At 39.5% G+C, this 13,291-nt stretch overlaps 1 protein-coding gene across 1 annotated transcript in view; it reads left to right on the forward strand.

Annotated features, from left to right (window-relative positions):
* WDHD1 (WD repeat and HMG-box DNA binding protein 1) overlaps nt 1-13,291 on the forward strand; it is a gene marked incomplete at both ends in the record, with an annotated part of 29,553 nt that overhangs the window by 8,600 nt on the left and 7,662 nt on the right. Inside the window, 12 exons of the mRNA XM_080346016.1 lie at nt 267-317; nt 1,615-1,710; nt 2,970-3,062; nt 3,947-4,053; nt 5,172-5,307; nt 5,471-5,666; nt 5,852-6,039; nt 6,619-6,803; nt 8,948-9,189; nt 9,678-9,815; nt 10,480-10,636; nt 12,257-12,371. Coding sequence (XP_080202142.1) covers nt 267-317; nt 1,615-1,710; nt 2,970-3,062; nt 3,947-4,053; nt 5,172-5,307; nt 5,471-5,666; nt 5,852-6,039; nt 6,619-6,803; nt 8,948-9,189; nt 9,678-9,815; nt 10,480-10,636; nt 12,257-12,371 — 1,704 coding nt within the window. The remainder of the gene's footprint in view (nt 1-266; nt 318-1,614; nt 1,711-2,969; nt 3,063-3,946; nt 4,054-5,171; nt 5,308-5,470; nt 5,667-5,851; nt 6,040-6,618; nt 6,804-8,947; nt 9,190-9,677; nt 9,816-10,479; nt 10,637-12,256; nt 12,372-13,291) is intronic.

Raw genomic sequence — 13,291 nt, forward strand, 5'->3', positions numbered from 1 at the left:
CACTAGAGAAACTTAATATTAATTTTGAGCCTCTTTTGCGAATAAGCAGTTTGAGGGTTTGTAATTACAGTAGCTTGGATTCGGGTACAATTATCAAGATGACAGAAAGTTTTAAGTATTAAAATGGTTTAAGCGAGGGGGCTTTCTTTTTAAAACTGTGTATGTGTTATATGTCTAGCATCAGTTATAGGAATTTTTTCAATTTTGTAGCATTAATTTCTCTCTGTCTTTAATTATTAATCTGTTTACAAAAATCTCTTCCATAGGCATCGGCGAGCTGTGATGGTTCTGTCAGAGTGTGGAAAATCGCAGATCAGGTAAAAGACCTTCGTCCATTTGTCTCTCCTCACTGGCCAGCATTGTGTGTTTTATACTCAGCACATTCAGAAATAACACTTCCAAGTAAAATAGCAAATGGCATCAGGTTCCTTATTTCAGGATTTGAGCTCATTGCTTTCAGGGTTAAGGAAGGATTTTTATTCTAATAAACTGCTATCTAGGTATATTTTGTTTCTATTTATTTTTACCAAGCTTCCTATGAAGTAATGAATAATTTTCAGGACTGCAGGCTGGCTGGTGAAGGTGGAATGATGCTTTCAAACTCTACACAGTATTTCTTTTGTAAGTGCTCTGTGCCCAGTTCAGTGCATTTCAACCTTTTTATTTGTAGAGATGAGCCCACATTGTAGGGAGTTTAAAGCTATTGACAAAGGGCTTGCTAGTCCACTTTTTTTTAAACAAACTTCACAACAATTTCTCAGGAGGAAGATGTAAATCACAGTTTGAAGAGTACCATTTATTAAAAATACAACCATTAGGCTCAGCTTGGCAATATTTGGCTGCAACAGATCAGGGCATTAAAGAAATCGGATTTAATGAGCCAGTTGTCTCTAGCCTTACACTCTGAGGACCTTGACAAGGCGGTTCAGCTGAACCCTTTCACAAGGCAATTCTATGTATGGATGTGGGATTATTTTTATTAAATGCTGTTGACTGGAATAAGAACCCACGTGGAATTATTCCTGTAAGCACAGTTGAAAATGTACACCCACACTTGTCGATTGCTACGTTTTAAAACAAAAGTGTATTTCTAATGTGAAATCTCACGTTCCAAACTGACAGTGGGTGCCTTTTGGGGCAATTAGAGTAACAGTGTCCTGGGACTGTGGCAGTGTAATTTATGTATCTGTGCTGTAATTTAAAATACAGCCATTCATTCTTTAAACTGCTGTGATGAGATTCAAGCTGCTGTTTGTCACCTCACTGCTGAGTTTGACAAATGCGTAAGTGCATTTGGTGGCATTTCTCTGTAATCTAAAAATATGTGAGCTCGTTTGTTCTGTGCTTGATTAAAAACACTTCTGTGATCTTATTTCTGTTACGAGTAGTTGTATTGTCATGAAAATATTTTCAGGTCTATATTGGCAAGATTATTTTTTTCTTTTAAGGTAGTATGTACCATTGTATTTGAATGAAAGAGAGTATTTCATTGCCAAAAATGGCATCTCTTTTTTTCCTTTTCATTTTTTTCCACACTTTTCCTTTAAGAATTTGTACTACACAGTAGATTGTTCACAGAGCTAGAAAACTCATTTTTTAATGTTTTGTTTTCAGACGTGCACGACGAGCTGGCCGCTGCTGCAGAAATGTAACGACGTGATAAATGCGAAATCAATCTGTAGGCTTGGCTGGCAACCTGGCAGCGGGAAGGTAAGTGACGTTATTTGAGCAACATCTTCATTGTTCTTTTCTCTTTGGGATTCCAACAGTAGAATTCAATCTGGGCAAGCCCAAATGGCCCCTCTTGGGACTAAGGAAAATATTAGGGGTGAAGTTCACTTTTAGGAAGAAAAAAGAGCTGGCAGTGGTGACTTGTTGAAGCTCCAGCCTGTGCCTGGCAGTAGCGCAGCCATCAGCCCAAACCCATGGTGAACAGTCCTGAATAGGAAGGAACATAGGTCATGAGGGAAATAATCAAATTGCTCACAAAAAGGCACCAAACGAGTTCAGTCTTTCTCCACTTCAAGTATATTTTGCTCTGTCAGTATTCAGTGTTCTTATTCTGTAAATGTTTCCTTCTTATACTGTAAATATTTCCTTCTTCTGTAAATATTTCCTCCTTGTTCTGTAAATATTTCCATCTTTTTGCTGTTTCTTTTCACCTGAAGAATGAAGCTGCTTCTGTTGTGACTCGAGGTGGTGCTGCCACATACTACAGGTGTAGTGTGTTGTGCATGCACTGCATAGTACCTATGGATTAGCGATCAGAATGGGTTGGGGAGCTGCGTGGAGGTCTCTGGAGCAAATGTCAGCTTCAGTACAAATAATTTCAATATCCATATTGCATAAAAACAAATACTTCTAATTTTTAGACTAATCATTCCCACACATATTTGAAACGTAAGTAGTTGTCTTGCTTCTCTTACAGAGCAAATTATTAGAAGTCTTTTAAAAAGCCAAATCCTAAAAAAAACCCCACAGGCTGTAACATTCATGTAGTTTTGTGAAAGATGAAATGAGGTATTTCAGGAATCAGCTATTCAAATAAGATTTATTGAGAAATTGTAATCGGATCCAAAAATATTTGGGGAAGGAGGGAAAAGGAGAACGTAAGCTTTGTGCTCGGAGCATTGAGAACTATTTATATGTGTTAGCTGTTTTATAAATAAGAACTTTTAACCTTATGGTACAGCTGTCATCATCTTCAGTTTTCTACCAGAAAGAAATGAAGATTAAAATAAAACCAGGCATGCTTTGCTGTGTTGCATGTGGAAAGCATTAAAGAACCCTGTAATTCTGGTTATTTCAGCTTTCTTTACTCTGTTGGCATTGCTGAGGTGCTAGAGAACTGTTAATTACCAGGACAGTCAGAACCGGAATACTTGGGAACGATAGAGATGTGCTATTTGAATGTTCTGTTTGAGAGGTAACTTGGTCTAAATGGTCTGATTCTTGTTGCCTTGGAACAGTTGCTGGCGATTCCCGTAGACAAAGTTGTTAAACTGTACAGAAGAGAAACCTGGGACAGCAAACTGGATCTATCAGACCCATTCATCACACAGGTAGGTACATAAGCCAGGGGCTTGCTAAATCTTCCATAATTTAAATATTATTCTGCTAGAAATTATCTTCTGAACAGTCTTTTTTTCCTTCCCTTCTTCGTAATGATTGCTCACATTTTCTATTTGATTTCTGATCCTGTTCCTTTATGTTGGAAAACAAGGCAAGAGATACTAGATGAGCATCAAACGTCTTTCTGTGGCTCTGGTTTCCCTGTTTCATTTGTAGTGACCCACTAGATCTGTAAGGTCTTGTGGTGAGTCACGAAATGCAGCTGAACAACATCTGTTTTCACAAATAGCTCTAAACACAGAGCTTTTTAGGGAAAATGTCGAGTGCATTATTTCTGTACAGAACAGAGATATCAGTTGTGCATTTTATATTTTATTAAGCTGAAATTTAGCTACACAGTGGCCCTAACTGTGCCGTCTTCTTTCTTTTAACCTCATTATATATTGGAAGCCTTTGGGTCAAAGAGGATCATTTTCCTGTTGTTGTTAAGATACAGAACACACCGGCTTGTATTTTAATTTATGGAACAGCATTAAGTTCAAAATAAATAAAGGTCTGATTAGCGCTGAATTTGCAAAATAGACTATGCTTCTGTCTCCATGTCTAGAACCAGGTCTGCTTTGACCTCATGGCAACATTTAATGACAGAAGATGGATATTCTTGGAACAAAACAAAACAAAAGAAGTATGCTATGTGTAAAGAATAGGTCTTGCAGGGAGCTACTTGAAGCCAGCTCTAGTACAGGAGGCTGGATATGATTTGCTAAAGATCATTATTTTTATTATTTTTTATTCCAGAATATCTGTTTTAAGCTCCAGAATTGTGGATCGGTAATATATTTATTTTTTTTCTATTTTTTCTTTTTTTCCTTAGCCATTGAACATTGTGGCCTGGTCTCCTTGTGGGCAGTACCTGGCAGCTGGAAGCGTGGGTGGGAATATCGTGGTGTGGAATGTGGAAACCCAGGAGTGCATAGAGAGGTATTCAGTGTTGTTCCATAAATTCCTAAGTATGTGGGGTTTTTTTTCCCTGAAATAGAATTTTGTTATCTTTTCTTTAAAACTTATTGTTTGCATGTCATTTCCATGTTCTACAAGGAAGCAGCTTCCACGGGAGGTAGAAGAAATGTGACGTTGTTTTGCCTTCCCCCACCACGTCCAGTGTCCACAGAAATACGTCCCGATTCTTGTGCTATGCTGTTCACATTTCTGCACAGCTAGAAGGGCCTGGAAACATTACATGTCCCTTCCCTATTCTAATTTTAGGAATGTATGTGGATTTTGTTCAAATTCCATGGTCTAGTTTTCTACATTGGACTCCATGACCTTGAGGGTCTTTTCCAACCAAAACAATTCTATCTTGTATTAATTTTTAATAGTTGATTAAAGGATAGTTGTGATGGAAACAAATCTCCTCGCATCCAAAGCTGCAGGATCATTGGCAGTAAGATGTATTTTCTAAAGGGAGAGGGAAACACACATAAATCAGTCAACCATCCTCACTTGTAGGCAAGAAAGGACAAACTGACAAATTGCAACTTCTCTTGGTTAGATAAAGCATCTTTCTTTTAAAAAAAAGGGGAAAAGATATGATTAAGTGAGGTAGAAAAGGTGATTTATCTGTCTGAATATTTGGAGTAAGAAACATGATTGTTACTGTAGTGCCTGTGTTAAGAATTAAAGACAGATTATGTAAATAATTATTGGGAGGATTTTTTGTGAGAATAAAGGGTGGGAAATGTAGAGGATTAACTCATCAGTTTGGTACAAGAGACACAGCTGAATGGTTTTTTAATAACTGGTTCTGGAATGTATGACTGCTGGGGAATTGCTTTGTCTTTTCTACATGTATCAGGAAGCTGTTGTTTTAAGAATATGACTGTATTTGACTTTTTAAGCTTAAATGATTTCCTCCATAGAAAAGGAAGACCTGCTGTATTTTTTATGGTAACTGTTTATGCTAAAGGTAACCTATTAATTATTATGTGTAACGTCACTTTCTAACGGTAGTAAATGTTACTACTTTTTACAATAACTCTTGTGGAAATTTCTGCACTGAGAAGCTTACTAAAAATCCATTATTTTTATATTCTTTTTAGAATGAAACATGAGAAAAATTACACCGTTTGTGGCCTGGCATGGCACCCCAAACACAGACAAATCGCTTATACAGACACTGAAGGAAATCTGGGCTTATTGGAAAACGTCGGTGACGGAAAGAAACCAAATGACAAGGTGATGAGTAGCAATTATTTCTTAAATTAACATATTTATTCATGTTACCAAATGATACTGGATGTTCCGTATTTAGTGTTGAAAGTTCCCTCTTGCGTGTTGATTCACCCCTTGAATTCCATGTTCAAAAGAAGGTTTATGTTAATTGTTAACCTGGTTTTAGGTGGCCAGTACAGTGACAAAAGATTACAATGATCTCTTTGATGGAGACGACGATGACTATTTAAATGGAGATATGGTTGAACCACAGTCTTCCCCAAAGGCTGGAGCTGACGAAGATGATGGTGATGATGATGACCTTAGGCCAACTTCGGGCCATCTGAGACGGGCAGTAATTGATGATGATGACAACTCACTAGGTACAGAATGAACTCATTTCCCAGAGCTCTTTTGTGCTGTTATTGGGATGATCTCTTGGCATCCTCTACTCAGTTATATTCTGCTTTAGTTTCCCAGAGAAATCTTGACTGTTTTAAATTTTATTACGTATATTCTGTCATAATAATATTGTAAGATGTAATTTATTTTTTTTTTAAACTTCCAGATATTGGGATGATAAAAGCTAATCTGAATCTTGAAAAAGAAGACGGTGATGATGACCAGACCGGTGGCTTTCCAGCTTTGCCACTGTCATCTACACAACAGCCGTTCTATGATGGGCCAATGCCAACCCCCAAGCAAAAGCCGTTCCAGTCGGGCTCCACTCCGGCGCATCTCATGCATCGGTTCATGGTAAATCTCACTCTGTGTGGTTACGTAGATCTAGTTGCTCTGTTAATGTTCAATATCACCCAGTTCTTGCTGTGTCTTAATCTAATATTTTCCAAGATTTTTGACTTTTTTTTTAAATACTTCACAGTGTGAAGCTTAATAGTGGAAACCAGCTTTGTGTTAATGTGAAGGCTGCATGTGCATTTCAGTTGCTTTTGATGTAGAAATAACTACTTGACTTGAAGTCAAAGCGATACAGTTTGTACCTGTGCCCTGGAATTCTAGCACATCTTTAAAAATCCTTTTTTAGCCAGAACTCTTGAGTATTTTTGTGCGATTAAGACTTTTATGTTAGTCACCCACTGTTTCATTCGAAATGCAAGTTCTTCATAATTTTGTAAGGAGAAAGCCGGCTGAGCAATGAGCATCACACTAGTTTCTGCCTAATTCAGCTATTTTAGAAACTAAGTCCTGACTACACAAGTCTTCAGTCTTCCTGTGGCCTCCTACTGTTGTTTCAGATGACAAATATCTAGCAGGCTGCTTTAGGGCAGTATCCTTGACTTGGTTTTTTTGGGGAACACACGTTCTTTTCAATAGGTCTGGAATTCCGTCGGCATCATTCGCTGTTACAACGATGAGCAAGACAATGCTATAGATATCGAATTTCACGACAGCTCCGTGCATCATGCAACGCACCTGCCGAACTCTCTGAACCACACGATGGCTGATCTCTCCACTGAAGCTGTTTTACTGGCCTGTGAGAGCACAGAGGAGCTCGCCAGGTACGTCATGGCCTTGCCGTGCAAAACCTGGAGGATGGAATTGTGGTCAATGGGGCAGAGTCCAGTTGGAGGCCTGTACCTAGTGGAGCGCCTCAAGGATCAGTACTGAAGCTGGTATTATTCAATATATTTGTCAATTATTTGGATGAGGGAATAGAGTGTACTATCAGCAACTCTGCTGATGGCACCAAGCTGGGAGGAGTGGCTGACACACCAGAGGCTGTGCTGCCATCAGAGACCTGGGCAGGCTGGAGATTTGAGCGGGGAAAAATTTAATGAAATGTAACAAGGGCAAGTGTAGAGTATTGTATCTGGGCAGGAACAACCCCAGGTTCCAGTATAAGTTGAGGAATGACCTGTTGGAGAGCAGTGTAGGGGAAAGTGACCTAGGGGTCCTGGTGGACATCAGGATGACCATGAGCCAGCACTGGGCCCTTGTGGCCAGGAAGGCCAATGGTACCTGGGGTGGATTAGAAGGGGGTGGTCAGTAGGTCAGAGAGGTTCTCCTGCCCCTCTGCTCTGCCCTGGGGAGACCACACCTGGAATCTTGTGTCCAGTTGTGGCCCTTCAGTTCCAGCAGGACAGGGAACTGCTGGAGAGAGTCCAGCGCAGCCACCAAGATGCTGAAGGGAGTGGAGCATCTCCCGTGTGAGGAAAGGCTGAGGGAGCTGGGGCTCTGGAGCTGGACAAGAGGAGACTGAGGGGTGACTCATTAGTGTTTATAAATATGGAAAGAGTGAGTGTCAGGAGGATGGAGCCAGGCTCTTCTCGGTGACAACCAACAATAGGGCAAGGGGCAATGTGTACAAACTGGAACACAAGAGGTTCCACTGAAATATGAGAAGAAACTTCTTCCCGGTGAGGGTGGCAGAGCCTGGCCCAGGCTGCCCAGGGAGGTTGTGGAGTCTCCTTGAGACACTGAAAACCCGCCTGCTCACCTTCCTGTGTAACCTCATCTGGGTGTTCCTGCTCCGGTGGGGGGATTGCACTGGATGAGCATTCGAGGTTCCTTCCAATCCCTGACGTTTTGTGATTCTCTGATTCTGTGAATTACTCTTGGCTTGTTTCAAATTTTAAATTCAGCTTCTATCACTTTTTTTTTGGGAGATTTTGGGCTTTTGATTGTGCTTTTTATTTATGGGGCCACTTTCGAGGAGGATTTTCACACCCACCCACTTGAAGACTTCAAGAATACTGAAAGATAGATTTTGTTTCCTGAGGATTTTTTTAGTCCCTTTTTCAAATATATCCTGGAAACGTCATGCATTGCTGGCTCAAAGGAAATTGTAAACATGGACAATAGTTTTTCAGTCTGCTCAGATCAAAGATAAATCTTAAGGGCTGTGCTGTTTCCTTTCACGCTGTTGCTAAGGAGGCTTTCTTGGAGATACCAAAAGAATAATAGGTGTGAAGAAAACAAGTTTATGAAAACCATAGAAAGATTAGGCAGCTGGGCCAGCCAGACTCTGTTCTTACATTTAAGAACAATACTAACAATATTTTATTGCTACTTTCTGTGGAAATATCTTGAAGAAATAACGTTCTTCTTCTCTTCACACACAGAGCATTTCGATAAGCTGAAAATCACTCTTTACCTTTAAAAATATTATTAGTGTGTATTGGTTGTCTGACTCTGAAAATTTCCATTTATTTTTTTTCTCAATGGAAGTGGGTAATCTACCAAAAGCTGCAGTGTCTGTGAATTGGTCATGGGCAGTTTCCAATTATTAAAGTGGCAGAAATGAAGTTCTTATTTTGTTTTTCCCTTTGAAAGACAGCATAGCGTGACAGACTTGTAATGAGGGCTGATATTCAGGGGTACCAAGCACCTGCTGGTTTTATTAATGATAACTAACACTTAACCTGTTTCCATCTAAAAAAATGTCCCCTCAGAACTCAGAACTGTCTCTTTTCCACGCTTTAGAGGGTCCAAATCTACAGTGCTGGAGATAGAACCGGTTTCTCGGGTTTTGAAAAATAAGAGTAACACCTTTGCAAACGACCGCTTGTAATTTGTAGTTCCTTTCTCTGACCATCACAGATTCCAGGTCTCTGATACAAATTTTATGTATTAGTCTATTTTCAGATTTTTCCTTTTTCTTCGTGTTGAGATATTTGACTCTTGTTCTTCGTCTCTGCTTTAGCAAGCTCCAGTGCATTCACTTCAGCTCCTGGGATGCAAACAAGGAGTGGACAGTAGACATGCCGAAGGACGAGGACATTGAGGCCATTTGTCTGGGCCAAGGCTGGGCTGCTTGTGCCACCAGTGCCTTGCTGGTTCGTGTCTTCACAGTTGGGGGAGTTCAGAAAGAGATCTTCAGCCTCCCGGGTCCAGTAGTGTCTATGGCAGGACACGGAGAGCAGTTGATTGTTATTTATCACAGAGGTAGTTTTCTCCCTCTTGCTTTTTTCAAACTGGGGTTATATTTTCAGTCTTCATCTGTTACTGGCTTCAAACACTGGTTAATTTGTACATAATCATGTAATTTTTCTTCTCTTTTTCACAATGCTTTATCCTTCTTTTCTTCTTGATGATGCTTTTATTGTCACAACCCATGATCTTTGACATCCGACAGCAAAGCCTACGTTATATATTGAGATGCCTAGATGGGGAAAGGGAGAATTTTATACCAGTGACATTAATAGATTAAACTTGGGTTTCAGATATGCCAGAATGAATGACTATAGGAAATTAAGGAAGCAGTTGTTATGCGTGCTTTGTATGTCCAAAATGCCAAATAGTTGCTTGTCTGACAGTGGTATTCATGGATAACCCTGCATTAGAATTAGTTCTTGATTCAAAACTTAAATTTAGCCAAGAGACAAGACAATTTGTTTTGTTTTCTAACACAATCATTGAAAACTTCTTCCTAGGCACTGGCTTTGATGGAGACCAATGTCTTGGGGTACAGCTGATGGAGCTGGGAAAAAAGAAAAAGCAAATTTTGCATGGAGACCCCCTTTCTCTTACAAAGAAATCCTACTTGGTGTGGGTCGGATTCTCTGCAGAAGGTATGAAATACCCGCGTGAGCGATGTTGCGAAATCTTGACACTATTAGGGGAATTTTGGAGGAGAGTTTGGCTAATTAATGCCCTTTTGTTAGTCTCGGGACTTGGACTTTTATCAATCTCCTCAATGCTAAACAAAATTCTGGTTTTTGATTGTTTCGATATGTTTATCAGAAATCTTTAATATGTTTCCACTATGAATCAAATACACTTGAATGTTATCAGAACTTGTTTTCCCGATTGGTTGCCCCGCTCAGCAAAAAGAAACAAACTGCGTTAATACACTGTTACAGGGACGTTTGACTATCTGGGCAAAACTCCCCCTCAAAAAGTTGGTAGCTTGGGAGGAGTTTTTATGATAACCAGAAAAAGCAATTGTAAAGCAGCTGATTTTCTTTGGGAATCTACCCAAGTAGGTTGAATTATATTTCTTCTTAAAATGTTTTAAATTTGAACTTCTCTGTTGATGAGCAGTAGTGTTGTCTGTCAGAAGGTGGCGCATCTTTCTAAGGAAACTATTCTTTCCCAGCTGGGTTGTACAGTTTGGGTGAGAGGACGTGGTGCTTGAGATCAGCAAACCATCATTTCCCAGCAGTATCCACCAGTTCCAACTTAATTAGTAATTAGTTGCCTGTCAGAATAATTGTCTTCATTTGTGCCAAACAGGTACCCCTTGTTACGTGGATTCTGAGGGAACAGTGCGGATGTTGAACCGGGGGTTTGGGAACACTTGGATTCCGGTGTGCAACACGAGAGAGCATTGCAAAGGAAAATCGGATCATTATTGGGTAGTTGGCATCCATGAAAACCCTCAGCAGCTCAGGTCAGATATTGCACGAGGAAATGCTTTGTTTGTCTTGCTTTTAATTTACAAAGCAATTCTTGAGATGAGAAACTGGGAACAACATTTACTAAAACAGGTGGCCAGTAAATACACACAGTAAATGATCAGGTTCACAAATTGAATTCCGCGTGGATATTTCATTACTAAATGGGTTTTGAATAAACTCAGTAGGGTTTTATAACTTGTAACTGACTGTGGCTTTTTGCTTTGTCTAACAGCTGTGTGCACTTTGTGGAGAAATCACACACCTCTGATGCAGGCACATTCATAAGACTGTTTTCCTAGAGAAACCTGCTAATCTACATCATTAGGCATAGATAAATCAGAACTGTTATTCTATTAATATTTAAACTGTGACCTTGAAGAACAATTTTGTATGTAAAATTACTCAAATATTTAGCTGAGAGTTAGCCATTACTTTATAAAAGGTGATACCTACATGCGATGCCTAAATAATTCTATTTCTCTTTATTGTAACGTGTATCCTGGACATTTAGCTGCTTAGCCTTGTTTCTAGTCCTCTTTATTCAGTGATCTGTGTCCTTTTCCTACCAGGACAGAATCCATCAGCTCAATAGATTACCAAAATTTAGGCCCTTTTACTTTGCTAGTCATGCATAATTGTAGAGTTTGGTGGGAGGCTGCATTTTATTTCAATTTACGTGACATTCTTTGGGATCATTTGTTTATTAGTGAAGGGAAAGAGCTTGCTCTCGCTGGTAAATGTCGTTTCCTTGTCCAAATCATTAAGTAATTTTGGCCTTCAGAAAATTCACCAAAAATGTGCAGGACACATCACATTGATGGGCCAGTCAACTGTCAGTCTGTCCTCATGACTTTTTTCCTTCTGCTCCAAGAAAAGTGCTACTCTCGGAGTTACAAAGAACACTTTATTCAAAGCCACCAGCATATTAAAGATAAGAGGGGGGGGAGGGTTGTTGTAGAAACACCAGATGCCTTAATTGACACAGATAACCAGAACACTAATGCTTCCTGTTCTTTATTTTTTTCCTAGTGTCTGAAACGCTAGCTTATAAAACCCGACATTTTTGTCAATGCTGCATCATTGGTGCTGTTGGAAATACAGCTCGTCCCCAATCAATATTTTGTTTAAGTGATTGGTACCAGTAAGGACTAGTTTGAATATAATGAAACAATAAAGCTACGCTTTTAGTACGTGCTTATCTGGTTCACCTCCCTCTCTCTCTTTTTAATTTCCCCTCATCAAAATAAAGAGTAGATGTTCCTGCTCTTGTTCCAGGGGCCTTCAGTTGTTCAGTGTTTTCTGGTGATAATAAATTACATTTCCATTTTGCAGTAGCCGTTAAATCGCGTGTTGTGTGAGCCGAGGATCTGTGCCTGTTACGTGCCACGTTTGCTGTGAACAAGAGCAGCATGTGCTTTGCTTTTATAGGTCGCAATGTCAAAATAACCCTTTATAATGCAATATTATAATTGCTACATTTACGTCAGTCATTTAATTACTACTTTTTAAAGAACAAATCCTCTTAAAGTATCTTGCTTCTTAGGAGACGTGACTTAGATGCGGCACATTGTGACTGTCGGTGATGGGGATTGTGTTTTGTTTCCCTCGCACAGGTGTATTCCTTGCAAAGGAGCCCGGTTCCCTCCTACGCTCCCGCGACCCGCCGTAGCAATATTAACTTTTAAACTTCCTTACTGTCAAGTGACGACAGAAAAGGGACAAATGGAGGTATGGAATGGTGGCGAGTCCCCAGCCGACAGTCTCTGCTGTCCCCATAGGAGGGATTATACAAGATTCCTATTAATCATCTCTCCTATGAAAGAGAGTGGTATGAACGCTGAGTAAGACGAGTGGCTGAGGAGGTTATTTGGGTTCAGCGTCTTGTGTAGCTCGTTTGGTGTAGAAGAATACAAGATAACCTTGCATCAGCTCTAGTGGCTTTATATTGATACATAATTGATTTCTGACGAGGGAAGTCTTTGTATCCCTCTCTCTTTTAAAAATTGTTTAAGTCGATAGTGTTTAGTGTTCTAGGAAGCACCACATTTTGGTCTCCAAATCAAGACGCTCTAGAACGTGCCTGGTTTTTAATATTGTAGACCTAACGAAATTTCTGGAAGGTGTTTTTTTGAAAGATGTACTAAGTTCTCAAATTCACATAATCACTCTGAAAACATAGGCCTTCTGGCTTGACTTATTGGCTCAAGGTAGAGGCTGATAAAGCAGAAAAATATCTGGTTTTATTTTTCAGGTTTTTATAGGTTTAAATATTTCGATGTTGTGGGGTTCAGCTGTAGAAAATAATAAAATAGAAACAATAAAATAATAAAATTCTAACCTCAGCCTTAGACACAGTTTAATGCTATTTGAAATTTATTCTCTTTGTTAGAAGTGTAGTTAAGAAAAGTTTCAATAATAAACACACTGTCAGTTTTAATGAATTCTCCTTCATCTGGTTCTTTATTTGATGGGGTATGTCTTCCACAGACCCCCCTAAAATAATAAAGGGGAAACACCAGGACCTGTTAATTTAGCTTGAGGGAATATGTACTTGTGTGTGGGTAAAGAAACAGGTTATTCCAATAAGTAAGTTCGTAATTATTTTGTAAGAGAGCTAGCCTGGTCTAAAATCCATGCTAATATTTCCC

The sequence above is a fragment of the Nesoenas mayeri genome (genome assembly GCF_963082525.1).
Source record: "Nesoenas mayeri genome assembly, chromosome: 5".
Classification (NCBI taxonomy): Eukaryota; Metazoa; Chordata; class Aves; order Columbiformes; family Columbidae; genus Nesoenas; species Nesoenas mayeri.